Source organism: Sphaeramia orbicularis, chromosome 19 (assembly GCF_902148855.1).
Source record: "Sphaeramia orbicularis chromosome 19, fSphaOr1.1, whole genome shotgun sequence".
In the NCBI taxonomy this organism is placed as follows: Eukaryota; Metazoa; Chordata; class Actinopteri; order Kurtiformes; family Apogonidae; genus Sphaeramia; species Sphaeramia orbicularis.
In genome coordinates, this window is record NC_043975.1 from 36,111,250 (window position 1) to 36,137,890 (window position 26,641).

Sequence of the window (26,641 nt, forward strand, 5' to 3'; positions counted from 1 at the left end):
AAAAGCATATGATAAAAAAATGTGTCAATGTTTTTGTCTTGTTGTGTGACATTATTTTCATCTTGTTGGATCTTTTACAGTGTATTTATCCAGTTGTGTAATTATTGCGTGTTGCTTTTAGGACATTTTCATCTTTTACGTAATTTCTGCATAATCTTTGTCATCTTATGCTTTTGTGTTCTCCTTATTTACTTCGGTCTTTTATGTTATTTTAATCTTGACGCATCTTTTATCCAGTTTTGCCTTGTTGCATCTTTTTGTGTCTTTTAGGATATTTTGATATCATTGTCTTTATCTTAACTTTCATGTTTATTACGCAGTTGTCTTATTATTTTTTGCTTATGTCATTCTCATCTTAATGCATCTTTTACAATATTTTTTGTTTTATTTCTTTTTTCAAAATGTTTTCATCTTGTTCTGTCTTTTGCAAAAAAGTTAGACCATAAATAACCATCTGTTTGCATCACCTTTCACTCCAACAGTCAGCCTTTAAACTGAAGAGCATTGATGACTTAAGATTATTAATAATACTGTTGTCATGATCACTTATTTTGCCATATCACCCAGTACCTGTGTTTGTGATGCCAGTAATGGAGGGTCAGGCTCATATACTTGTCTGGTACCCTATTCCATCTCCTTCCAGTTCAGCCTTCTGGTGCTCTTTTCCCTAGTTAACCCGGATAGTGATGCCTGGAGGAAATCGCCCAGCCTCCTTTTCTCTCCCTCCCCCTAGATGAAGCATTGTACTTCCCTCCCTCTTTTCTTCCCCGTCTCCTGCCCCCCCCCCCCCCCCCCCCCCAGCTCCTTCGCACATGCACACACACAGCCCTCTCTCGACTACACTCATTCATGTTGGGGAGAAGACGCTCAGCTAGGCGTAGCTTATACACATTCACGTCAAAAGCAGGTGGAGAGGGAGGAGGGAGACGAGGATCTGTTAAGCAGAAAGAGGAGAGAATCAGGGACAGAAAGGGAGATCTGATCTGAGACTGCCTCAGATACAGTATTGGGTGTGCTATTGTGAGTGTGTGCACTATAGTGAGGTGTTGCTCACCATGGCTGGCAGCCTGTTTAGAAGGCTTTCCCTGGAGGAAGGGGACTCAGCGAACTCCCTGGAGGGCCTGGAAATCAAGCTGGGGGACGAAGGTAAGAACGCAGGTCCCTGTACCTGCGGGGTGTGTGAAGGATGCAAGCTGCTTTATAAAACAGGCGACTTCTCTAGGCTGTGTGTTTTGTCACAGATTTATCAGATGTATACCAGATTTAGAAACCAATCTGGAGCTAAAGTCTAACTCATTAAAATGAAACAAAGAATGCAAGTCTGCACGGGTGCTCCGGGTTTCGGGTAGTTATAGATTCGCATTGCACCTGCTCCTGGTGTGCAGGTCCAAACCTCCAGAGTGAGATGAAGATGAGCAGTGACAGATTAGGACCCAGGGCAGCATGTGATGTACAGGAATTTGAGCCAGCAGACTGCAAAGACAGGAAAGTGCCTCTAAATATCAACTGGAAGATGGTATTCACACAGAAAACATAGTGTTTTTCTTTTATTTAACTTAAATTCTGAAGCAGAGAAAGAGACACTTAGGAGTGTGCTGTGGGCAGAGCAAAAAAAGAGATCTGAAAAAAGAGATGAGAGAGGAGAAGAGTCAGTTTGTTGTATTGAATGATAATGCATGGATGATGTTTGCTCTCTCGGCATGGAGTATTAAGTCCCATACATCCCTTTCATAATTGATGGAGTTAATTAATATTGCATGACTTGGATACTACCGTACACATAATACATTATGAGTACATGTTCATATCTATTTATGCACTCCTAACATTGTTTTGACCCCCATGCCTGGCTAGATAAGTGCGCATCTAAAAATATTTTTGGATGCTAGGTGAGGGGGGTAAGAATAAGAATAACTATTTGATGGTGTCATGTTAGATCAGTCATGGTTTGAAGCATCATAAGATCATTGCGAAGTGTTTTGCATGTCAGCCTGTATAGTGTGTTGCAAGATATCCTCTGGTTTGTAATGTAGACTGACAAGACAGCAGTGACAGCCATAATGAATCACATTTTCTGTCAAAGCATGCACACCCTGTCTATCAGTTCAGAGAGTGTGTGTGTGTGTGTGTGTGTGTGTGAGAGAGAGAGAGAGAGAGAGAGAGAGAAAGAGACCGGGGGAAAAGTAAAGAGTGAGGGAGAGAGCATTGTACATTCATAGTGAGTAAGTAGGGGGTTATTCATATGCAACAGTGTTCTGATCAGAGACAGCACGCTTGGAAGTGTCAGGCCCACAACCTTCAAATAACTCTGGCTCCCTCACTTTCCCTTTTTCACACACACTTTACACACACGGCCTCTACGACACACTGGCTCTTTTCCCGTTGAACCCTCACATTATCGGAGGAATATTCTTTCTGTGTGCCTTCTGGACTAATGAACCAGTGTTCAAACACAGATGATGGATCATTGAGTACAGTGTGTTGGTAGGATTAGGCTGTCAAAGATAATCGCTGGGTTTCAAGAGAATGGGACAATTTAATTCTCCTCTGACTGAGGTTATTCGATAATATGGTGACACTGGCAATTATTTCATCCGTATCATACTCTGTTTGCACTTTCATTAAATGTTAGATGGCAAAAAGTCATAATGCTTGCCTCCCAAACAGCAAGTTCAGACAATTCATTTGTAACCTCATGTTAGTTCTTCTAAACTTCATTTGAAATAAACTGCGTATACTTTCTGTGGCCATGGGCATGGTGTAATGGGAGTTGCTGTCCATTTGCAAAATGTCAACAAATATCACAAGTGCTGTCTCCAGTCGTGACCTTCAACTGTTTAATAAGGCAATCCAGCTCCTCACCCATATCACGCCAGCTTGGAATAAGCATCACCATGGCGATGGGGTGTCTTAAATGGCAGCTTTAAAGTCTTTCCTCTGGGTGATTGGCTGCCCAAGAGAGAGGAGACCTTGGTTACAGTGTTTTCCTTGATATTTTGCATGTCGTATTTTAAAATCATAAAAATAGCCTCAATTATTCATTCATTATTCATTCATTCATTCATTCAGTCATTCACAAACAGATTTGTTTTTCCAGATTTAGCTTAGTGCTATTGATCTATCTTCTGTAACACACATTTAGTCCATGTATATGCAGCATTTTACTATTTATACTAATGCTAATTGGGTAAAAAGAACAATTTATGCAAAGACAAGCCTGTGCACGTTGGACACAAATGCATGAGTGACTCCACAAGTACATTACACAATCGGTGCGCCTACACATGCTTCTCTTAACCTGTCGTGATGAGCCAGCTGGTCTATTCAGTACCACTTCATGAGGTGAGTGTTAGCATTGAGTTGAGTGTCCATACACAGGTGCAGCTTTCACATGTGAGGTGTACTAAGTCTCGCCTTATGGTTTGCTTTTGTCTGAACTGGACATGAAAAAAGTTCAGACAGATTGCTCTCCGTCAAGACTCCATAATGGAGAGAATCAAGCTCACAGCACAACCACAAATTAATCGTGAACTTTAGACATAAGTGATTTATCAGTTCTTGTAAACACCACTATGCAGTAGACTCCAATCCAATATCACTCGCACATTCTGTCTTACGCATTCATCTTTTGTTACCTGAGGGACTGATAGTAATTACATTTTGCTGCAGAGCAGAGAGCACAATCTGATCTAAGAAAAACCTTAAAGTATTTAATAATGTCTGCTGTGGCCCATGAGCATTTTATTATATAAAGGTGACTTTGGCAAATGGAAATACTTTACATATTCTTTTCTTTTATAATAATAGGTTCACAGGGAAATGAAACTGCAGCAGTGACAGTAGTAGAGCACAACACTGCTCTGTTTTTGATGTGTCTATGAGGACCATTGAGTTGACATGCAAGTAATTGCAACAAATAATCTTGATGTCTAATATTTCCCTCACTCCTGCTGCCTGTAATATTGCTTATTATACCTAGAATATTTATAATTATACTATAATATACCATATAATTGAATAATCGATTAAACTTAGTAGAGGAAGAATCAGATGCAAGTGGATTATTAAACCAACACATCAAATGATGGAAACAATTATCAGTTATTTTATATAATAGGGATATGATAGTATGTAATAACTGTGACAGGTCTAACAGCCAGTCTTTATAACAAGGTGTGTCTTGCACAAATGATCACTTGGACTTACGGCTGAACTGATTCGATTGTGGAGGTCAAAGGTCAACTGCATGAATAGATTATGGTACAAGGGCAGATGATGAATGTGATTGAACTTTTAGTTCTTATCGCTGGTTAAAGCAGCTGTTGAGCTACTCTGCACATGGTTGACATTGACCTTATCCATTGAAAGGATCTGAATTTATCGTCCTTTATCACTCGCCATGTCCTTTTCAGTGTAATATAGACACTGTGATGAAAAATAATGACGTTAATCATGGTTGAGGCTTTACTGATTTAAAATGATACTGACTCATTCAAAGCAAATGTCAAAAGAATCTGCTATTGTTTTTTTCTATGATGCTTTTTGTCCTCAGTGTTTGATTAGTTCAGTCAGAATTATCTCATTTTTTGCAATAAATGGGAAGATTTGAGGCTTCTCTTACAATACCTGGCAGCAGTCTGAATATATTTTGGTTTTAAGCTGGTGGTTAATAGAAAAAGGATATTTAAGTTGTGTTTTTACTCTTTTTTTGTTTTGTTTGGTTTTCATCAACTAAAACTTTGGTTGAAGTCCGTAGCATAGGCAGAAATCACAGTGTAGGTCGGCTGAGAGAAAATCCGGCCAAGGCCAATTATACTCGAAATGCATGTATTATGAATATATACCCAAATATGCCAATACAGCTGTATGTTCCTGAATATACCACAGATTGATTGCACAAGCCCTATTTATACACGATCAAAGTCGTTTTATTGGCACCATCACATAGACCGTCACAGCAGATTCACACGCAGCTGAGACACAACTGCATCATTAATTGATAATCAATGATGGAAACAACATGCTCAGAAACATTATGAGTCTCGATTGTCTGTTACGGCAACTGTGGAAAACCACACACACACACACACACAATGCAGTGGCATCAAGCTGCAACAGTTTAAAGCTGCCAATGAGCTTATGTGCTTACTTACTGATCATGATAATGATGCTAATGATCATTAAAGCAGCAGATGACAGGGACTGAGTTGCATAGTTATTTTGGTGTAGTATAAGCTTTCAGGGACAACTTGTTTCTGTGTATATGTCATAAATGATTCCCTGATGCCACGTACAGGTTCAACGGGGTTTCAGTCTATTTTTCAGTAGAATGGGGGAAATGGATATGACTTAAACAGCTAAAGGGATGAAAAAGATCCCATGTAATGAACTTTCATCCTCCTGTTGCTCACAGTGTCTTTTTGTAACTTAACCAAACTACTTTATTTGGTAATATGCTTTTTTCATTCTCAAAAATGCTGTTAGGAAACAGAAAGCTGCCTCTGTTTACATTTCACAGTTGACACTAAGTTCAGCTTATAGTATTTGTGAAATGTGTGAAATATACTGTCACTCAAATGTCTGCTTTATTATCCTCATTATCATCTGCCATATGATTATAACCGAGAATTCTAAAAAAGAATATTACTAATTCTTTCAGCTAAAGTTTTAAAGCGTGTCCCTGCTTTAGATTCAGATGGCACAAGCACATTGAGGCAGATGTGGCAAAAATCACACGTTCTTTACTCCAGTACATGTACAGATACTTGTGTAAACAGAGATATGAATAAAGGTACTAAAAATTACTGAGTCAACCACTTCACTGCAGTAAAAGTGAAAAAAAAGTACAGGTCTGCACTCAATGTGTACATAAGTCAAAAGAAGGCATTTGAAAGAGTGTTTCTTTGCAAAACTCATCAGAAATCATATTAAAATAATATAAAGAATAATCTCACATTAAATCCATTCAGAAATGTATCTTGTACATTGTTCTCATCTTGCAACATTTGTTAAGTGTGATGTGTTGTCCATTCAGTAATGATGAAATTAAATACAAATACAAATACAGATACAAAATAGACAGAATTAAAATGTCTAAAGTAAGTACACATATTTGTGATAAAATGTGAGGAGTAAAAGTAAGAAGTTATCAGAAAATTTAATTCTCATTAAATTCTCAGGTATCGTGCAGATACCTGAAAACTCCACTTAACTACAGTAACCAAGTATTACTATGAATTCTTCTTCTCTAATGTCTTAGTCATATGTATATTAGCTGTGCTTCCTTCTTTATATTCCATGATTAGTATGTAACATCACACACCACGAGCATTCATTGTATTTTCATATTCATGTTTAATTTCTGAGACAAAAACAATATATTGTTGTTTGTAAGAAAACTGCGAGTACAAAGACCCCGTGAGGGTTCAGCATGAAGGAACTGCATCACAGCTACCCAGTCTCCCTCTTGCAAATCCCCCATGTCTTCACTCTCCATCCTCCTTCCGTTTCCCTCCCCTCCGCACCATAGCAACAGAACAACCTTCACTAAGTGCTGGCTAAGAGGTTCTCGTTTCCCCCGCTGAGCTTTAAGCACAAACAATAACAGCCCAGATTGTTTGGCTGCCTCTGTGACATTGAGTTTAATTGTAACTCTCCTTGGAGGTAAGTTCTTGCTCAGATGACACCTAAAGAGACTAAAGCACCTTTAACTCTGTTTTCTTGTGATTACATATGCTCTGTTGTGACCCCGGCAAAGAAGCTGTGACTCTGCTGATCTTAGTCGAGAGGTGATGTAGGTCATCGCAGTGTGTTGTTATTGTAAAATATAGCTGAACACAACATTACTGACATGGTGTTTTGTTTCTAAAGGTTTCTCCTTAAGCTATAATTAAAGTAAATAATAGTAATTCCATGTTCGTTCACGTTCTTAACCCATAAAGACCCAGTGCTACCTCTGTGGTAGTTCCCAAATGAATTTTTTCTCTATTTCTACCTTTCTTAGCTGATTTATCACCCATTTTTAAAATAATATTATCCTCTGTATTTTGCATTTTTTTGGTGTAAATCGTGTATTTTCCTATATTTAATTCACAGATCATATAGATGTTCATGAAAACTCAGAGTAATTTAAAAATTAATGATATCAAAAAAGAGAAAAATTAAGAAAAAGTTACTTTTTCAGCAAAGATATTGCTAACTTAATATAAAAACATGTGTGTCCATCCACTGTCATTGACCCAACTCCATGGGTTTTACTGGTGAGTCAATGTTGTAGAAGATGACGGTGTTTCCACGTTCACTACATGGTTTCTGAATGTCCGAATGGGTCATATCTGATGACCATGAAAAGATGACAAACAGCATTTTACACCAATTATTTACATATATTGATTGGATTAGTGGATCAACAGGTATTAAACAGTTTCTATCTGTAGATGGTTTGTGTCACCTGTGGCTGTTTGGGTCTTTATGGGTTAATATGGGATTTTATCTTTTGTCTCTCAGTTTCTTATTTATTTATGTGCTCTCATGGGACTTGTGTTTCAGGAGTTTCCCTCTTAAATCCACTGGAAGCGCAGTAGTGAAATAACACACCCTCTAAAAACAAGACCTACTCAAGCATGATAAGAGCTTTAAACTTTACAGCATTTTCTTGGAAGAGTAGGTTTTGTAGAGCACATGGCGCACATGCAGATCAGCTTTGGTTCACTGCTATAGCACACCTGAGTCCCTTTTTTGTGTGTCTTAAGCCTTCACCTGCCAAATGGAGTGCTGTAAATGGTATCAAGTCACAGTGAAGTGAAGAGAAATTAGATTCACTCGAGCGAAAAATGACTTCTGCCTAAGTTCTAACCTGTAAAGACTCAGAGATGCCCCCCCCCCCCCCCCCCCAAGTATATTATAACTCAAATGTTTACATGCAACTTTAGAGCTGATATGAGACATGAGCAGAAGAAACAGGAATACTGTTGCTAATAAAAATTCAGTTTGGTATTTCTGGTGCATTTTTATTTGATGTTTATGTAGGTTTATGTGACAGACTATGGGCTTGACAGCAGTGGCAAATGAGATGAAACTCCTAAACAGAATACCAAAGAGAAAGTTACTTTTGTCTGGCAGTTACACCTTTTCTTTAGCGAACTTTTGACCTGCACAGCCAAGTCCTTGCTTTGATACATGCAACAGGAAACAAGGGAAATGACCCTGTTATCTGTATCTGCATAGAAAGAAAAGGCACAGACAACTGAGAAGGAGGACAAGTTGGATTTTTAATAATCTCTATGAATAATAGAACGACCTCAGGCATAGCAGCCAGGGAAAAATGAGTATTATTCTCCAGTCCTTTTCACACCTTCTCATGGTCTTGCTGTTACTTTCTGACATTCATAAGGAATAGGCAGACCACGTCTTACTCCTGGGGTTTTACTCAATATCATTAATGTAGAATAGAATAGTCCTTTATTGTCACTGTAACATGTAACATGTGCTGTGCAGACGCAGCTGTTTTTTCAGGATTGTTGAGAAAGGAGAGAATAAGTAAAATATAATCACGCAATTTGAGCATGTGAGGAAAGATTGATAAACAGGAAAGATTAATAAACAAGAACACTGAACTCTGGACTTTAGGAATACTTTGAGAAAAACAAGGCTAAAAAAGGTAGATATCAAACTTTACACATGTCTCGGAGAAGCAAAAATCAGCTGACTTTATGAAAAAGTGCCTATGTGGCAACACCACTGCCGTACAGTTGCAGTGATTAAAGAGAATTATGCAGAACCTGTAAGCCGAGCCTGCTGGTCTGATATTCTCTGCCAGGCACAAATCTGGCAACTCTCCTGCTGGAAGGAGAGCTAGCGTTAGAAGAAAGTACAGGGAGGGAAAAAAAAAAAAAAAAATGACTTCACTGCAAAAGACTAACACAATTATTTATTTAATTTTCTCATCAAGTTATTCATGGAGAGGGCGGATGGACTGTGCAGTCATCAGGACCTCCTTTGACTTTATGGCTTCCTATCTTGTTATCTCCTTCCTGAGTGAAAGCAAAGATAGGTTCATTTCGTTTCGTATTGCCTGACCAACATGCAACATAAAACATCAACTCTTTGTCTTTATGACTGTATGTCGTTAGCCTAAGTCATACACTATGTTGGCAAAAGTATTGGTACACACTGAATTCAGGTGTTTCTTTTCTAACAGGGGTCTGGGTTACAAAACAATAATGACAAATGTCATAATATATTGTAATAAATATATTGATTATTAATATTGATGTTTATATCTCAAATCAGCATGAACAGGACATCTCACAGCTGTAGTCATGATGTGTTCCAATATTTTTGTCCCTATAGTTTATAAACATCAATTTTGCCTTAAAGTTTAATGGGAGATTTTTCTTCTTGAGTGAGATGTGAAGAAAGTAGATGGTTAGTTGTAGTAGAAAATTATTATTTACAGTCAGAACATGAAAAATATTTTAGAAATTTAGAGGTAGAACATTTAAAATCATAGTAATGGATAAAAAACAAAATCAATGTTGAGAGAAATGAAGTAAAAACCATCTCTGAGGCATTTTGGAACCAAAGATAATAATTTAAACCAAACTAACTAATGCAATGATATTTATCCCAATATAAAGCTATATTATGGCATTTGTTATTATTGTTGCTATGCTACGAGGCTAACGATTTGTAAAATCTGAAGTATGTGTAAAGCTAAAATCCTTCCAGAACTAAATACAAGTAGCCCAAAAATAGTTCTCCAATCTTAAAATATGTATTACCTCATCTCCTTTTTAAGCCTACTGACAAAAAACACCTCCTGTAGCGCCGTGCTGAGAAATAGAAACATGAAACATGCCAGCTCGTTTCTAGACTGGACTTTCACTCACTTGCAGCATCAGTGGACACCCACTCCTGTTTTCTCCACAGTGCTCCACTATGCTGACTGAATAACTTCACTGTCTAACTATCATTTATGATTGTGAACATAGAGTATGTGCAGAATTCTTGTATCAGGATCAGCCAGTGTGTTTTTTCAGGGCTGATAATCAAAGACATAGATGACTCTTATACTGAACGTTAGTGACGATCACTGACGATGTTGTTTCTCATTTCAGTATTTATCGGCTATTACTCGTGATGTAATTATGATCCAAACTAACATATTTTTAAAGCATGATCCAAACTAGCATATTTTAAAGCATGGATGCCAGGGAAAAAAAAAACATTGAATATATGAATTTTTGATGTGATAATCATCTCGGCCATTAATAGTCTGACCCTGTCATTTTTTTGAGGCATTCCACGTCTCCATTCAGTAAACCTGGACTCTGATGGACCACTCAGTCTGCCTCCTTCGTCAGACCAAAGCTAAATCCAGTGTTGTATTTTTAGTTTAGGAAACAAAGGCTTGTGCGTCTGTTGAGTAAATTACAGCAGACAAATGCGCCCTGTGAATAAAATGCCCACACTGGTGACGGTCTTGTCTGCTGTGATTAATGCCTGCTGGTAGGTGATGCCTGTGTGCTCTGTACCTTAATGCGTCACAGTTGAAGTCAGCGGCGATGGGTTGAAACCACAATGAATGTTTTGCTGAACTTCATTGAATTGTTGATGTCACCTGGCATCTTGCGCCACATTGACTGATGTTGGTGGTTTAGCTGTTGGATTACACACCTGTGAGATAAGGGGGTGTGTATGTTGAATTTTTTGTTGTTGATAATCAAGGCTGCTCTGTGAACCAGAAAATTGTAACCTGGCAGTATTCAGATTAGAGGTCGAATGATAGTGGAGTTTTTATACCAGTTTAATAATGATAGCTGGGAGCAGGAAAAAAGCCATTATTATCCCTTCCAATACGTACCCAGAAAATCACTGAAAACACACTGTATTTTGTAAAATTGAAACAGAATAATGGTTGAAGTGAACACCTATGTCAAAGTAATTTATCTACCCAAATTTATCTTCTTCTAATGTAGAAAAACTCGTGATCAACCGACATTAATCTACATTTTTTTCTGCTTTTACATTTTCTACATTTTTAGCTTCCATTATTCAGAGCCATTGTTGTGAAAAATTATGTTACATTATTGTAGAATAATACATTTAAATGCTCCATGAGTATTTTAAGGATGTAGTTTGTTGAGCTACTTCTAGTTAATTTTTTTTTTCTCCATGGTAAATGAGTATTGTAGCACTGCATAAAAGCATATAAACCAGTGGTTCCCAACCTTTTTTGGCTCGTGACCCCATTTTAACATCACAAATTTCTGGCGACCCCAGACATTCAAAATGGAGAAATTTTTTCGCTATAATTAATTTGTTTTTGATCATGTAATAATTTGCTATACTATGTTGCAAATAAACATTACTTTTAGATGACATTTAGTCTATATAATGTATATTATTATGGGCGGAGGCAGAAAAGCCAGGTGTAGATTACTGCACAAAGGGAGAATTTTATTTTCCTTGGTCAGGATATGTACAGTCAGTCCAGTTTGTGTTTACAAGGCTGACAATTACTACTGAACAAACAATAACTCATAGTATGAATTATGAAAGAGCTGCAGCATCTGAAACCGACCACAATGAACATTTGAAAGATACAGTACCACAGGGCTTCAGTTTTAGTGTCAGAGTTTGTCTCGTCTTTATGTATTGTAATTGTCTCTCTCAACTCACCATATATTTTTTATTAGTAATTTTTTTTGTTTTGTATTTTTTTATCAATTACTAGAAATTTCAGGTGACCCCATTTGAATTCCAGGCGACCCCACACGGGATCCCGACCCCAAGGTTGAAAAACACTGATATAAAGGAAAAATCTTTTTTTATGTTAAACGTTTCATTTGTGTTGTTAAATAAATGTAATAGAAAATAACCGTTTCCCCCTGAAAAGTAATGTAGTTGAAGTGTAAAGTGGCATCAAATGGAAAGACTTGGGTAAAGTTTGTACTGAAGTTTTCATCTTCTGAGTTACATTTGCCAGTAGGTAATTTAACTCAGTATGAGAAAATCAATGTTCTTTGTATTTCACCCTTGCCAATTCGCTCCCCATTAAAAAGGTTCTGCAACCAATTTGAGTCAAAATTAGGAAAGGCAGATCTAAATATGTAAGTCTGAATCACTGAAACTCAAAATAATTTATCAATAAATGTGGAAATTAACATCAAATGAACCCATAGACCGTGTATAATTAGTGGACAGAGGAACCATTAGTTTCTGAACTGCCGTCGTGACTTCAGGAATTTGCAGGTTGGCCATCATCACGGTGCATTTTTAGTGCTGGAAGTGACTAGTTTTGGACAAAAGAGATAGAATCATGGGACTCCAAGGGGTGAGATGTGAGCTAATGATGACACAGGAAAATGGTAAACTTTTTTAAGTAACAAAGTTATTTTGCAGTCTCGTTAGTGGAACCTATTAACTACAATATCAGTGGAGTTGTTTGTGTGGAAAAAGGGGGTTTATTTCATAAGCTGTTAGTCAGTACTAAAGCTAACTCGCCAAGCAAGTGAGCGGTTATAACAACGTGTCAATCAAAACCCAACATGGCAGACGCCAAAGGCTTTCTTTGCCCTGAGATCTTATTAATGGAGGAGAAATTTAAAAATGGACCCTCAGATCTCTTATTAGAGGGTCCAAATAAAACAAATGAGACCACAGTGAGTCATGGAAAAATATTCTTGACTTTGCATTTTAAAAGAGAGGTGCTTTGTAAGTCTGTGGAATTGTCCCCAGTGGGGCTACAAATTTAAGATACTTCTGAATTGTCTTCATTTCTGCTTGAATTATCGACAAAAAAAGTCTAGATTTGAACTCTCACAGCCAGTATCTGTAATCTAGAAGCTTAATATTACCGATCATCCACTATCAGCACCATCTTCTGCCTGTTTCAGTAGTTTATAAAATGCATATCTGTCTCTAATTCAAATCTATTCCAAGTCACAAATGTAGTATTTGGTGCAGGCATCTGGCAAAAAATAGAGAAATCAAGTGCAAACCATCATTAATGTTGTTATCTTTTCATCCTTCCAGCTTCTTTGCTGTTAAGCTGCAGTGTGTTACTGTGTGTGTCTGTAACTGTGTGTAGGAAGAAGAGAGGGGAAGTTGGGAGTTGTGGGAGAGAGATACTGTCGCTTCTGACAGTCTTAAGAAGAGGGTGACTGACAGAGGTGAAATTGCTTGGGAAAGGATGTGAGCCTGCCTCCCTTCCCCTCTCCTTCCTCCACGCTCACTTTCCCATGTATCGCAGTGTAGTCGAGTAGTATAAACTCTCTCTCTCTCTATTCAGTCTATTTCCCATGGGTAACTGTAGAATAGGGATGGGAGTGAGGTAATATAAAGTATTTTCTCATATTATTTTTTTTCCCTCTGTATGTGTGTGTGTGTGTGTGTGTGTGTGTGTGTAGCCATGCATCAGGCCTTGGACACACTGAGTGACAGCACGAGCTCCACAACTGCCAACGACCTGGATCTCATCTTCCTCAAAGGCATAATGGAGAGTCCAGTGGTGAGAACAACTTCATATTGTTCACTATCACAGCTCTGCTTTGACTGTGTGTTTTTGTGTGTGTGTGACATGATGGGGAATTGTTACAATAATGTGAAGTGAGTCTAGAAAAACACCACAAACACAAACAAAAAGCTCAATAATGTTCATTTTAATGTTAGAATATTGGTGTCATCATTAAAATTAATTTATGCATAAATGCGGAAATTGGAAGGGCAGTGTTGCATTTTTCCCCTATAAGTTATCTTTTACATTTGTTCATTTTATCATTTTATTATTTTATATGTGATATTTTTCATTTAACATTCCCACATAATATAAATGACATTTTCAGCTTCATTATAATAGTGCAAAATGATTAATAAATTCAAGACTGTAATTATTTTTGGAAATACATTTCAGCTAGCAAGAGTTTTCCTTAAAAGACAGCTCATGTTCAAGTAGTGGCAATTCCATTTTAATGGGTCATTGTATTGTTTTGTGTTTGAAAATCAATTAAAGAAATGTTTGTTTGTTTTTTCTTTGGTTAATGCCTTGCTGTAGAGGTAGCAAATTTCCGATCACAACCCAAATATAAATAATACTTCCTTTGACAGTTCTTGTCAGTATTTTTTTTTAATACTTTATTTTTAGACAAATTTTACTGGATAGAAAGCAAACAAATAAACAAAAAACAAACCGCAACAATTAGAACATCTAGGTTCAATCTTTAGACGAGCAAAATACAGACAGGTTCAAGATAAATTTAGCAAAACAGTCAAAATAAGGAATAAGTTTGTACAAGTTCAAGGATTTCTTTGATTAACATAAACATCCCATTTTTCCCAATATTTTTTACTTTTGTCAGCAGTGAGTCAGTCTCTCCATGTCATAAATTTAGTTCATTACATGTATCCAGTCCAAAAGTGTTGGGGGATCTTCGCACATCCATTTTCGGGTTATGGCTTTTTTTGCCCCTTTTAATAATAGTAACAAAAAATATCGGTCAGATTTCCTCATCTTGTGTGATAGGTTACCCAAGTAATTCATAATAAAATCAAATGGTAAGTCCATTAGTTCTTGTCAGGATTGATCTGTCATTTAATAATCTCAATACACTAAAATGCATTAATTAAATTAAGTCATTTTCCTCAGTGTCTGAAACTGTAGCTGCTTTCAGTGCTGATTTAGTTTATAGCTTGATAATTCAGCTGTTCATCTGCTCAGTCTTGAATTCTCTATATTTCTATTCATGAATACACTTTTTTGTGAGTATGCAGCAATATTTAGTGCAACACAGAAACAGCTTTGTTTTTATTGGACTGTCAACATTTTTACTATTCCCCACCTGTCAGTCAGTTTTAACAAGGCAATGCCGCATTTATTTACCCCGCTATAGAAATGCTGCAGTTACCCTTGAGAAGTCTGACAAGTTGACAAGTGCAGGTGGAGGAGTAACTCTTGTAATCAGCAGAGAATCTATAAATGAATAGCGGTTGTTAGATTTGACATTTTAATATAAAAATAACTGTGGTTAGATGTTCGAGTTAAGGGGTTTTATTTGATGTTTATTAATATCAAACTGAAAACAACTCAATTGCAGACTCGTCTTTGTTCAGGTGGATTACCATATCCCGCTATTAAAATTATAGATGAACAGCAAAACAATATGCTGTATTTTACATTTCATTCACCACATTTTTTTTATAGATCTTGTGACAAATTTCACAGCAGTGAACTTTAGCTGAATGACTAAAGTTTTTATTTGCGTGGACCTGATGTGATAACTTAAAGATTCATGTAAAGCAGCCACTGGTTCAATACAGTTCAGTGTATTTGTGTGTAATTTAATGCAATTCAGAGTGATGCAGAAAGAATCATGATGACGTGGAATTGAAAAGACAGTTAAAGAGTCCATTTTTGTAAGATTACCATTTCAGGCTGAAGACTTTTGTCGAGATATCATGAGTCATGATCAAAGTAGATGACAAACAGGAAGAAAACTCCAAGGCACTCTCTTCAAACTTCCTGATGAAAGCTTGAAGCCGAAACGCGATGAAGTGTTTTTTAAGGTCTATATATGACCATACCATGAGAATAAAGTCATTTTAATGCTTAAAGAGACTGCCCTGGAGTTTTCTTCCTGTTTGTCATCTACCCTTTTTCCAAAGAGCACCTCAAACAAACTCTTTTTTGGGTCCTAGAAGCACTCCTTCCTATGATTTTTTAAACATTTTCAGAGTCGAATTAATTTGAATTCACCTTGCCGGCAAATCACACCACACCCAAAATCTCAAAATCACATGCAGTGCATACAATTGTAAGCCTCTTTAATATCCCACCCCCTGAAGGGGAGGGAAGGGTTATTGTTCTTGGTTAGGTTTGTTTGTTTGTTAACACTCTAGCAGCAAAACTATTGGTTTAATTCATACCAGATTGAATAGATCAGAATAGATCTGATTACATTTTGGGAAGTAGGTCAAAGTTAAAATTTTTTATGAATTTTTAAATTCTTTTTTTTTTCCCATTTACTTATAATGGGTAAAATTCCAAATGTCTGTAGCAGCAAAACTACTCGTTGAATTCATACTAAATTGGGTTGATAGGTTGCCAGTGACCCAGAATAGATGTGATTGCATTTTAGGAAAAGTCAAAGTTAAAAATTTTTTATGCATTAATTAAACTTTTTTTTCTCTCATTTTCTTATAATGGCTGAAATTTCAAATGTCAATAAAAACATCAATTTTGTTTAAATTTACTTCAAACTTGGCACATATATAGACGCAATTGATATGCTGACATCAACACACGCATAGACATGATGACATCAGCTGGATCGATGCCAAAATAAGCTACAATAGAGGGTATGCACGTGACGTCACCGCTAGCGGAAGTCACCTTGGTTCCGTCCACTGAGTGGCAGAAAGAGGGAGATGAGTAGCGGCTTTGGCTTGAATACTTCGAAAACTTTAAAACAGTCTAAAAAATGGGGCAGAGCTGTTGTGCCATTAATTGCACAAATAGATTTAAAAAACACTGGGAGCTATCATTTTAGCGGCTACCTAAAGCCAAAGACAGAAGAAGCAGATGGATCGCTGCAATTCGTAGAAATAACTGGAATCCAGGCAACCAAACCTGGATTTGTGTCAGGTAATGTTAATTTATCCTGTATTCTTGTGTAAAATCATACCTTAAATTACATATCATTTTGGCTAACGTTACTTCTTAGTAAAGCTCTTAATGTTAGCATCTGTCATTTAGTTCTATATTTCATAACTGAAACATTTTTGTCTTCAGTTGTGTGATTATGAACCTTGTGCTCTACGTAATTTGTAAACTAGCTTAAACTGAGGCTAACCTAGTTTTCCAAATAAGGGGGTACTCTAGCACAAAGCTGTTGTAGCTGTGTTGTATCAAGTATTTGATGTTAACTCTACTTAAATATCCACAGTACCAGTAGATCATCCACTCACTTGGGTCAATACTAAGGGTTCAACTCCAGTAAATCAGTAGTGAACTGTGAACACTACTGCTGGGCCTTTACCTTGGAAATCACCGCCAAGAAAATACGTCTGCACTGACAGAAAACCTCCAAAACAACAGTATGTTGAATTGAAAGCACTCACCAGCTCTAATCCTCTAATTAACCATGACCAGGATGTCAACAACTCCTTGGCTTTTGTATGCTTTCAGGCTTTGCATTGTGGATTTTCTCGGCGTTGAAATCAGGTTCAATAAATGTCAGGATACGTGATTTCTGTCCACATATCAATGTTGGTAGACCACTTGTTGTTTTGTAGCTTGTATGGATCCATGTCCAGTCCAATTGTCTTTAATTTCATGTTATATTCCACATTTTTCCCGGTCTTGCTGTAGTTACTGCTATGCTCCACCATGTTGAGCCGGTTTGTTTTTTCCACTCAGCCTGACTTAGAGGGGCGTGGCCTAGGGGGAAAGTGACGTATGTGCATTCCCGCTATACATGCGAGGGGCGGAGTTTGTTGTGCCTGGCACCACTTGTTTCACATTTGCAGCTTTTACTGATACCATGTGATAGAGCGTATAGGTGCTCTACAACATGGGGCATTTATTTATGTGCAAATTAGATGCAAGTATGTCATACCATCTCCTAGATTTACAACATGCAGGTTTTTTAAGCTAGGTATATGAAACAAAATCTCATATCTGCTCAGCAAATGGGGGGGGCAACGTAAAGAAACTCTGCTGAATTTTATTATTTAACCACTACTGTTTTTATCTTTAAAAATCTTAGAGGGTAAGTTTCCGCCAGTGTAAATTCTACTTCACTGTTTCTTCTTAAGAAGACAGCAAGTGATAACTGAACTAAAACAGCTTAATTTTTTCTTTTCACATTTATTCCTCTAGTGGTGCAGCTCTGTAGCACATTTATGCTGAATCTAAAAAAAACACAAGGCACTTTTACAAACTTTTTCCACAAAAAAGTCTCTGTCAAAAGATGGTATAAAACCCAGGCCTCGGTCTTGCCTTAAACCACTTCTTTCCTGTTCTTTCTCCACTTACATGTTTGTAACACAACTAAGCCTTGTAGCAGCCTAAATGCTTATTTACTCATGTAAGACATGGCTACAAGACTGACAGCAGCAGAAATGATAGTGATGCCAGAGACAGTTTAGAGAGGAATGATCAATCTTAAATTACTAGTCACAAATTACTGGTCACACCTCCGAATAATTAAGTGATCAGACCACCATTAATAATTATATAATAAATGTTTTTTTTTACTCATTCAGAATAATGCATGTTAATCTCTTTCCAAGTTGTATCTGATTCAAAGATACAAAGATTCAAAGTGTAAAATGCAGCCCACATATTTCAGTCAGTGCCAACAGAAACTCACATAAAACTCCTAAAGCTGTAGATCGTACTTTACCATTCAGAAGCTACAAGCATAATCATGTAATTTCATAGAAACATGATGGTATTTTATAGAACAAGCTTTATCATGTATTACAAACAGTTTCCCCTCCAATGGTTAATTCTAGAAGCGCAGCAGTACATCGCACTACAATCCTCAGGAAGTATTAGAGGTTCTGGGTGGTTTGGATTCATATGTATTGTTATTTTTGGTCAATGCATTGTACAGCTGTAAGAATAAGCATGCACATTTCTCAAATCCATGGTGTATTTGTTCAGATTTCACTTGGGAAGTTGCCTAGACATTGGATTAAAACTAGTCTTGGCTGAGATATCACAGAAATAAATAAGTGAAGTTTCTCCAAGGACATCACGCCTGTGGCCAAGAAATCTCAGAAACATCTGGCAGGAGACGTTTATTGTCTTGATTGGTCCCAGAAACCGCTTCCCCCAAAATTATAAACATATATGTACAGCCAACCAGCATGTAATTACAAAATACATTCACATAAAGCAGGATTCCTGTTGTTAGCTCACTGGCCAATAAGCCATGAGCTATTGTGAAGGCGTTACTGGTGGGATTCATTTCAAATTTTATATTTAGCTTCCTTGCTTGTAGCTTGTTCACAGTTTCAACAGATTTAGATTTTCGAATTTGCGACAAAAAATTTTTTCTTACAAATTTGCCTTTACTTATAATGGACCATATTTTGATGACTTATAACATGGAAATGATTAGAGATATATCGATGTGATTACTGTTGAGCACTGATAGGAAGTCATATATAGGCTTTCATTTAATTAGTTGAGTTATCCTCCAGTGAAAGTACCACCCACTTCAGTTGGGTGATTGATCACCGGCATCAAGACCACAGGACTCTAACATAGGGGCAGAAGCTGACAACCTTGCAAATTCAAGTTTTTCAGTACTATGACATAGATTAGCATGTGGAACTTAAGCAGGAACATGTTTAATTCAACACTATGGTTGATTATTGGACCAAAAAGAAGGTCTTAGATTGAAGCTCTGTCCATATGAAGACGGTTTCAGTTGTATCCACAAAAGTTTTGTATCGGATAGGCCTTTTGTCCACATGAAACAGGCGTTTTCAGTCACTGAAACCCCAACTTTTTGAAACCCAGTCCCAGAGTGGATAAATTTGAAAACGCTGGTTTCAAGTCTTTGTCTGTACGACCAAACTGCAACTTTTCTAAAACGATGATGTCATAGCCCCACCTCTCTCACATTTCGCCCCAGAAGCAAGATGCCACTTCACAACAACAACGATGGTGGACTACAGAGTAGTGCCTGTGCTATAATAGCTATTGAGCTTATTGGAAATATTGAATCAAAATCTTTGGCTTCTCTTTCATTCAATCAATCAATTTATTACAAAATTGTTACAAACAGTTAAGATCAACAGTTCATTTACAAGATACATTTGGTAATAGGACACCCCAGAAGCAGTTCTCAGCTTGTAAATGGGGGCCCTTAAACATGCATTACAATGAGCAACAAACAACCATAGCTAACAATATTCACTACACGCTCTTGGAGCTACTGTAGGGAGGGGCAACCAGGAGGAAATATTGGCTCAGACCCTGGTAGAACCAAGCAAGCTTTATGCACATGCTCCATGTCTTCTCTGTTTTTTGCAAGAGCATTACAACGGCACATACAGGCCTGGCATTTGTACTACATTGTTTTCAGTGGTTTCATGTGGACGCAGATATTTCCTGAAACGTCTGTGTTTACGGAGCACTGTTTTTGGAAACGACAAAGAAAAAGATCAGATAGTAAAAGATGCGGTTTCGTGTGGACATGGCCTGAATCTAAAAAGTTAGTTCTCATGGTTCATTTTATCTACAGTGTGGAAACACTTTTTGCGTGATCCTGACTTTGTGAAATTGCAGTGTGAAAGAAAAATTAACTGGAACAAATATATACAATGTAAAAAACATGAATCTTGGATTGTACTTTGAGGTATGAGTCTCCAGCTGATCCCCAAAACGCCACAAAAATACACTTTCAACATTTAAATGAAAACCCTTAGTTATCCATGTGGAAAGTCCCTCACAGTTTGTAGCTTTTTGAAGGAAAAACGTGAAAGAGCTTAGCAGTCGTCTACCGCTGTGTCTCACATCTCGATTCCCTTCCACTTCCCTACTGAGAGCTCAGTTTCACACAACGACGGAAAGATATGGAATTTTTTTTTTTTTTTAAATGAACAGCACAAGAAGGAAAAAAAACCCACTGCCCTTCTTAGCAAAAGTATACAGGAAAACAGCTGCAGATATAGTTCTGAACATATTCTGAAATTCAGTCTCCTTCAGCCACTCTGCTTTGCTGTCAGCAGTCATTTGTGTGGATCTACATATCACTGAGGTGAAGCTGTTTGTGTCCACTGTTTTCCTCTGTGCTTTGAGATACGTTGGTATGCAGGCTATCTCTCAGATAAACTCAGACAGAGCTGGAGGTAAAGTCTGTGTAGTATCTTTCAGGAACTCATTCAGAGGTTGTTCTGTTCAGGAAATCCAGAGATGTGCTATCCACAGGGAGCTAAAGGGAGCACAGCATCAAACCCTCCCATCCCACAGTCTTGCTTGTTTTTTTTTATCTCTTATTTGCTCTTCTGCCCTTTCTCTTTGTTCATCATTCTTTCCACACACAAATTAAATTGATTGTTTTTCAGTGGGAATCTGTATGTGTGCAGGGTGTAAGAGTGTTTGGCCTGTCTGCCTGTGAATATTCTTCATGGTGCTGCTGCATTGATGAGCATTTTCATAAAATAATTTGATGAGTAATTCAGAAAACCTCACCGATGTGGAAATCATATCAGGTTGGGTGATGATGTTGGAATGGAATTGCTATGTGCTCCCTTGACCCAGGAAAGTAAAAGTTTTGGTTTTTTTTACATTAAATAATTGTCTTGATTGGAAACAGCATGATGCAACAGTTTTTTCAGATGCATATTTTATGGAATGTCCTTTGCAGTGGACAGTGTTTATCTTTCTTTCTTTTTTTTTGAGTAAAGCTGTGAAATCCTGTCCCCTACAGGCAAAAATACATTGCTGGGTCTTAGGAAGATATAATTACATGGCATGAAATGATGATATGTTATTACTCAGTATGGATGGATCACCAAATATGGGTTGATCTCCCAAACCCATCCAGGGACAAAAACTTAATTTTGCATTCAAACAGCAGTTTGGAAACTGAGAAATCTATACTGAAAAAGGTGCAAAGGCCTTCAGTATGTTTCCCAAAAAAATGTTTCTGTCTATTTCTGTTTAATCGATAAGACTGTATCAGGGATGCACCGATGCCGATACCAGAGTATTGGGTATTGGTCCAATACTGACCGTGTGTACTTCTACTCGTACTCATAAAACTGCTCCGATACAAACACACTGATACCACTTTACGGCAGCTAGTTCACAGTTAAGGGCAGTAGGTACGTGGTGGAGGAATAATTTCAGCAGTGTGGAGATTATTCAAAATAAATGATGGTGACAAAAGTAACGGTGACTGAGAGTTACGTTTAAAATACAGACGGATACGGACAGAACGCTCTGTCCAGTCCTCTGCCTACATTCTGTACATAATTCTGTCCATTTTCTGGGTGCTCACGGATGTGTCCCCAGATGTAGTATTCGGAGCTGTACCACCGGGAACCGTGGAGGTAGAGGATCTTTTCAAAGAGGGACGATGTGAGTTAGAGAAAAACTACTGACATATTTAAGCTAACTACTTTCATCAACATCAACATTAGCATCCACATTAGTATTACCTCCTCTGTTTTCACCATGTTTGTTATTATTTACTTTCTTCTTGTTCGTCTCAAAAAACTTTACTCTTCTTCATGATATTTGGCAAGTATAGTTAATTAAGAGTGGCGCCCTCTGGTGGATTGATTGAGAAACGCTTATTCCAACGTATTAAATGTCAGTAGCAGCGCTTTGTTACAATCAGACTAATGACAATGACAGTGACAATAAAGCACATTTTCAAAAGTAACTAAGAACTGTAGTGGTATTATTAAGTACTCATATTGGTACTCGGTGTCGGCAAGTAATCAAATGTAAGTACTTGTACTTGTACTCGGTCTGGAAAAAAGTGGTATTGGTGCATCCCTAGAATGTATGTATCATGGAGTATGAAACTGCAGGCTAATGTTAATATTTTGATGTTAACTGAAAATATTATCCATCTCTCTATGACATGCTGTGTTTTGAAACACATTGAGGAACAGAGTGAGAGTCTGTGTTGATGCTTGATGGCTTCACTAAACTAGACTCAATGTACCACACACAGACAATGATGTAGTCAGAGCCATCCACAATCCGGTAATGAATCTGAATGATGATTAGGCACACAATGAGCACATACTGACAACGGCAGCTACCATAATAGCAAAGAGCCTCCATGGTGCATTATTATCAGTTCTACGGCTCTGACTCGATGCTTGGCTCTGTATCTAACTGAGCAGGCGGGACCATCGAGGCGTTTAGGAGAGCTAAACGAGCTGACATTTGATTTTAGACATTTCACGATGTACCCTCAGTTTTTTAACCTTTCCAGCCATCACATTTCCCTGTTCAACTGTAAATGAGATCCCAAGGTCTGTATTAAACCCTTTCTCCAATACAGCAAATACTGGTGCTGCGTAAAAGATGCATATGCAAAGCAATTTAGTTGTTATACACAATCCTCACAATTACTATCCCATTGCCTCACCAGTTTTTGACATTTAGCAGTAAATATGGAAACAGAAAATGTTCATAAAAGTATGTGTTATCATGTACATTTAATGTAGTATTTACTATGAGTTTAGTGTCTGTTCTAAGCAAACACACAAAACCTGTCAGTCATAGTATTTACTTTGTATTGTATGTGCATTCCAAGACTGACATTGTGAATATGAAGCTGCTCTGAATGTCTTGCCTGCTAAAATAAAGGATAAAGGTAAATTAACTCAAAAAAGGGTCAGAAAAGAGCACTGGGGTGATCTGTCTGAAAGGTCATCTTATGATCTTTAGTCCTCAAATCACAATCCACAATCTGAATCACAATTTTCTCACCTCATAATAATAATATGTAGGCGTGTTACAATCAGACAATAACAAGTTTTCTCCTACTTTTCTCTGGTTTATCGAGGCTTAGGCTGTGGCTTGACAGTGCTTTGTTGCTGTTGTTATCAGAGTAAAAATCTGCATCATTGTGGAGCGATATTGTAGTGTTTTGACAATAGCTTGAAGAAAGCTGAAGCAAATCAGCTCTTTGATGAAGTAAACACTGGTCCACATTTTCCTAACAGTGTGTCATACATCTGTGACAGCTGCAATGTTTTCTATTGATTACCTAAACTGTGGTGGCTCAAATTGTCCCTCTGGAGTTTTATAATGAAGCAATATTTTAACACTTCAACATTGTATTTTGCACTGTTGCTTCAGCATAGCGTCTGTGTAAGTCAGCCTTACTGAACGTCAAAAGCCAGACCAGCTAATGGGTTTAAATGGAATTCTTTAGTGTCTGAGGATTTCATCAGCATTATTTCTTCTGTAGCAACACAATACATTACACAAACTCTGTAGGTTAAAGGGCCTATATGTAGTATTTCTTCTATCAAATATTTAACCTCCATTGGTCTCAGCTCTTAATGAAAAGAATTTTGATGGTTTAAGGTCTAAGTTTGATGTTTGCGCAGCGTTTTTTCTACACAGGCGAGTTTGATTATGAGGCTCACAAAGGTTATAATATGATGTTATCATCTTTGGTAAATTGACCATTTGTTGATCCATGGTTCAGACTAAAGTTTGACAATTCTGACCTTGTTTGAACGATTCCAGACAGATCTCTAATGAAAAACAGTTCTCTATTGGCAACACTAACTATAGAAAATGCAGGTGATTTGTGGTTTTACTTTGACTGTTTTCCATCTAAAAACAGAGCTAAGCTAACAGAGCCATAACGTAAACTATCAGCTGATGAGCATGTGAAGATTATAAGATACGGTGTTAGTTTAACTGACTGTCCAAATAACCAGGTATGAGTTTTGGTTTGATGAAGAAAACTTGATGATACCATGTGTGTATACAATGAGCTATATACTTTATTTAGTGAGCGATACAGTCTGTGGATACATAGGGCTGGATCTACTAATGGTTTGCGTGTATTAAAACGTGTGCAAACTCATTGCACACACAAAAAAATGTACAAACTGATTTCCTAACAGTGCGCACTAAGGGTTGTGTCTTTCAAAGGTGCAAAATAGCGCGTCTGCATCCAGTTAGTACATTTGGCACAATGAATATGCAATATGGGGCGTTTACATGCAGTTGTGTATGTGCTGGGAGGAGAAAATGTAAATATATTAATTTAGCACACGCAAAGTGATTTATTAAATCTGAAAGCAATTTTGCTCATAGAAACTGCATCTATATTTACCATGTCTCAAAAGGAGGTGCAAACAGTTTGTATGCAGAATTGCACACACATAGAAGTGGTTAGGAGACATTGAAATGATGAAACAAGATGCAGAGAACATTCATGCATTTTTCACCCTTGTGTGAACATTTTTGGAGTGACACAAGAAAAAATAATTGAGACGTATGTGCCCCCCTGCACACACACACACATACACACACACTTTATGGGACTCTTTACCACTCCTGATGATTGTGATTAAAAATATGCACTGACATTAGGCTACAGTGTGACAAATTTATGTGCGCCTGACAGTCATTCAATCTAACCCCCACCACCACCACCTTTAAAATGAAAAACTAATGAATGAATGAGTCATGCCATACCTTCTATGACAAAACTCCTCCAGTGTTACATTTCCTTGCATCTGGATCATTCAGCGCACTGTTCCCATTAGTGCCGGCGTATCCCAGAGCAGTTTTTACAGCCTATTGTCTGCAGTAGTGCACGCAAAACCTTAATTTAAATAGGGCAGTCTCCAAGACTTTGCACCTGTTGTAATTTGCGCAAGCAATCTTAGTAAATCACCCGCAAACCGTGGTTACACCCCGCACGCAAAATTCTAGATTGCGTGAGCAAATTAGTACACACAAATTGGGATCTTTGTTGATCTCTCCCATAGTGTTGATTCATTGGTGGTTTTGGTAGTCCTAAATGTTCTGGTACATGACTTCACCCTGCTGCTGAGAGTTTAAAATATCAATACTATCCTGTATTGTATATATAGAACCTTTAATGCTTATTAACTGAACACTTTTGGAGTGGACAGGTTATAATAAAGAATTATAATAAATAGACTTCAAGCTGTAGGAGCTGAAATCAACAGAAACAGCAATCAATTATTAGAATGTCGATCATGTTTTTAACCTCCTGCCTCTGAAATGACTTGTGAGCACACTCCCATTATAGGGAACATTTTCTACAGGCTGATAACAGTCCGGAGAAAGGGCTAGAATTTGTTCTCTGCCAAACCACTTGAATTTCAATATCCTGAAAGGTAATGAGGGAAATTCTTTGGAAAAGCTATCAACCTAGTGCTAAATAAAATAAGCCAGCCATCTAATTAATATTACAAACAATTCACAAGACTTTGCTTTTTGATCATCAACCTTAATGTTTCTATATAAGTTATAAAAATACATACAAATTAATACTATATGTACTTGTCCTAGTCTGTGGACATATCGTTTGTTCAAATATGAAGAGTGATATTTAAATTAGCACATTGTGTTTTGTAATGTAGGTCATGTTAAAGCCCCATAGTAATGTTTCTATGCTGGTGTGTTGCCTATAAACCTGAGGGTTGAGCTGTCTCTGAGCATGTGCAAATTAAAGTACATATTGTGATTTGTCAGTGAGACTGTGTGTAGCGAGTATCTGTGTATCTATTGTGTGTATATCTATGTGCATACAGTATGTGTATGTGTGCACACTATATCTTTCCTCTCTACAGGGATTCTTCCTCTCTTCTTTAACAAACAAACATCGTAGCTGCCAGAGTTGTAGTCAGTCCCAACAGACAAATCCTCTGTGGATTGTCTGGAAATGTGCATCTTTAGATACAAAATCATTTGTTCTATGTCTCTCTACTATATTTAATTGGTTCCGTATCAGTTTGTCTGTTTTGATTCTAAATGGTTTTCAATGGTTTTTGCATTATCTATACACCTTTTTTAAACTTTTGCCTTCATCACATCATCTTGCAGAGCACAAATACAGATCAGTTCTACAAAATGAACCAAAATATGGCCCACAAGAATATGAGG

At 37.4% G+C, this 26,641-nt stretch overlaps 1 protein-coding gene across 3 annotated transcripts in view; it reads left to right on the top strand.

Moving 5' to 3' along the window:
- mpp2b (MAGUK p55 scaffold protein 2b) overlaps positions 1 to 26,641 on the top strand; it is a 67,467-nt gene that overhangs the window by 18,674 nt on the left and 22,152 nt on the right. For 2 of the 3 annotated variants that reach the window (XM_030122175.1, XM_030122176.1), the window contains exon 3: positions 13,413 to 13,513. In XM_030122175.1, the coding sequence (XP_029978035.1) occupies positions 13,413 to 13,513 (101 nt within the window). Of the gene's footprint in view, positions 1 to 836; positions 1,147 to 13,412; positions 13,514 to 26,641 lie in introns of those variants that run through there. The other variant, XM_030122174.1, reaches the window with a different exon arrangement.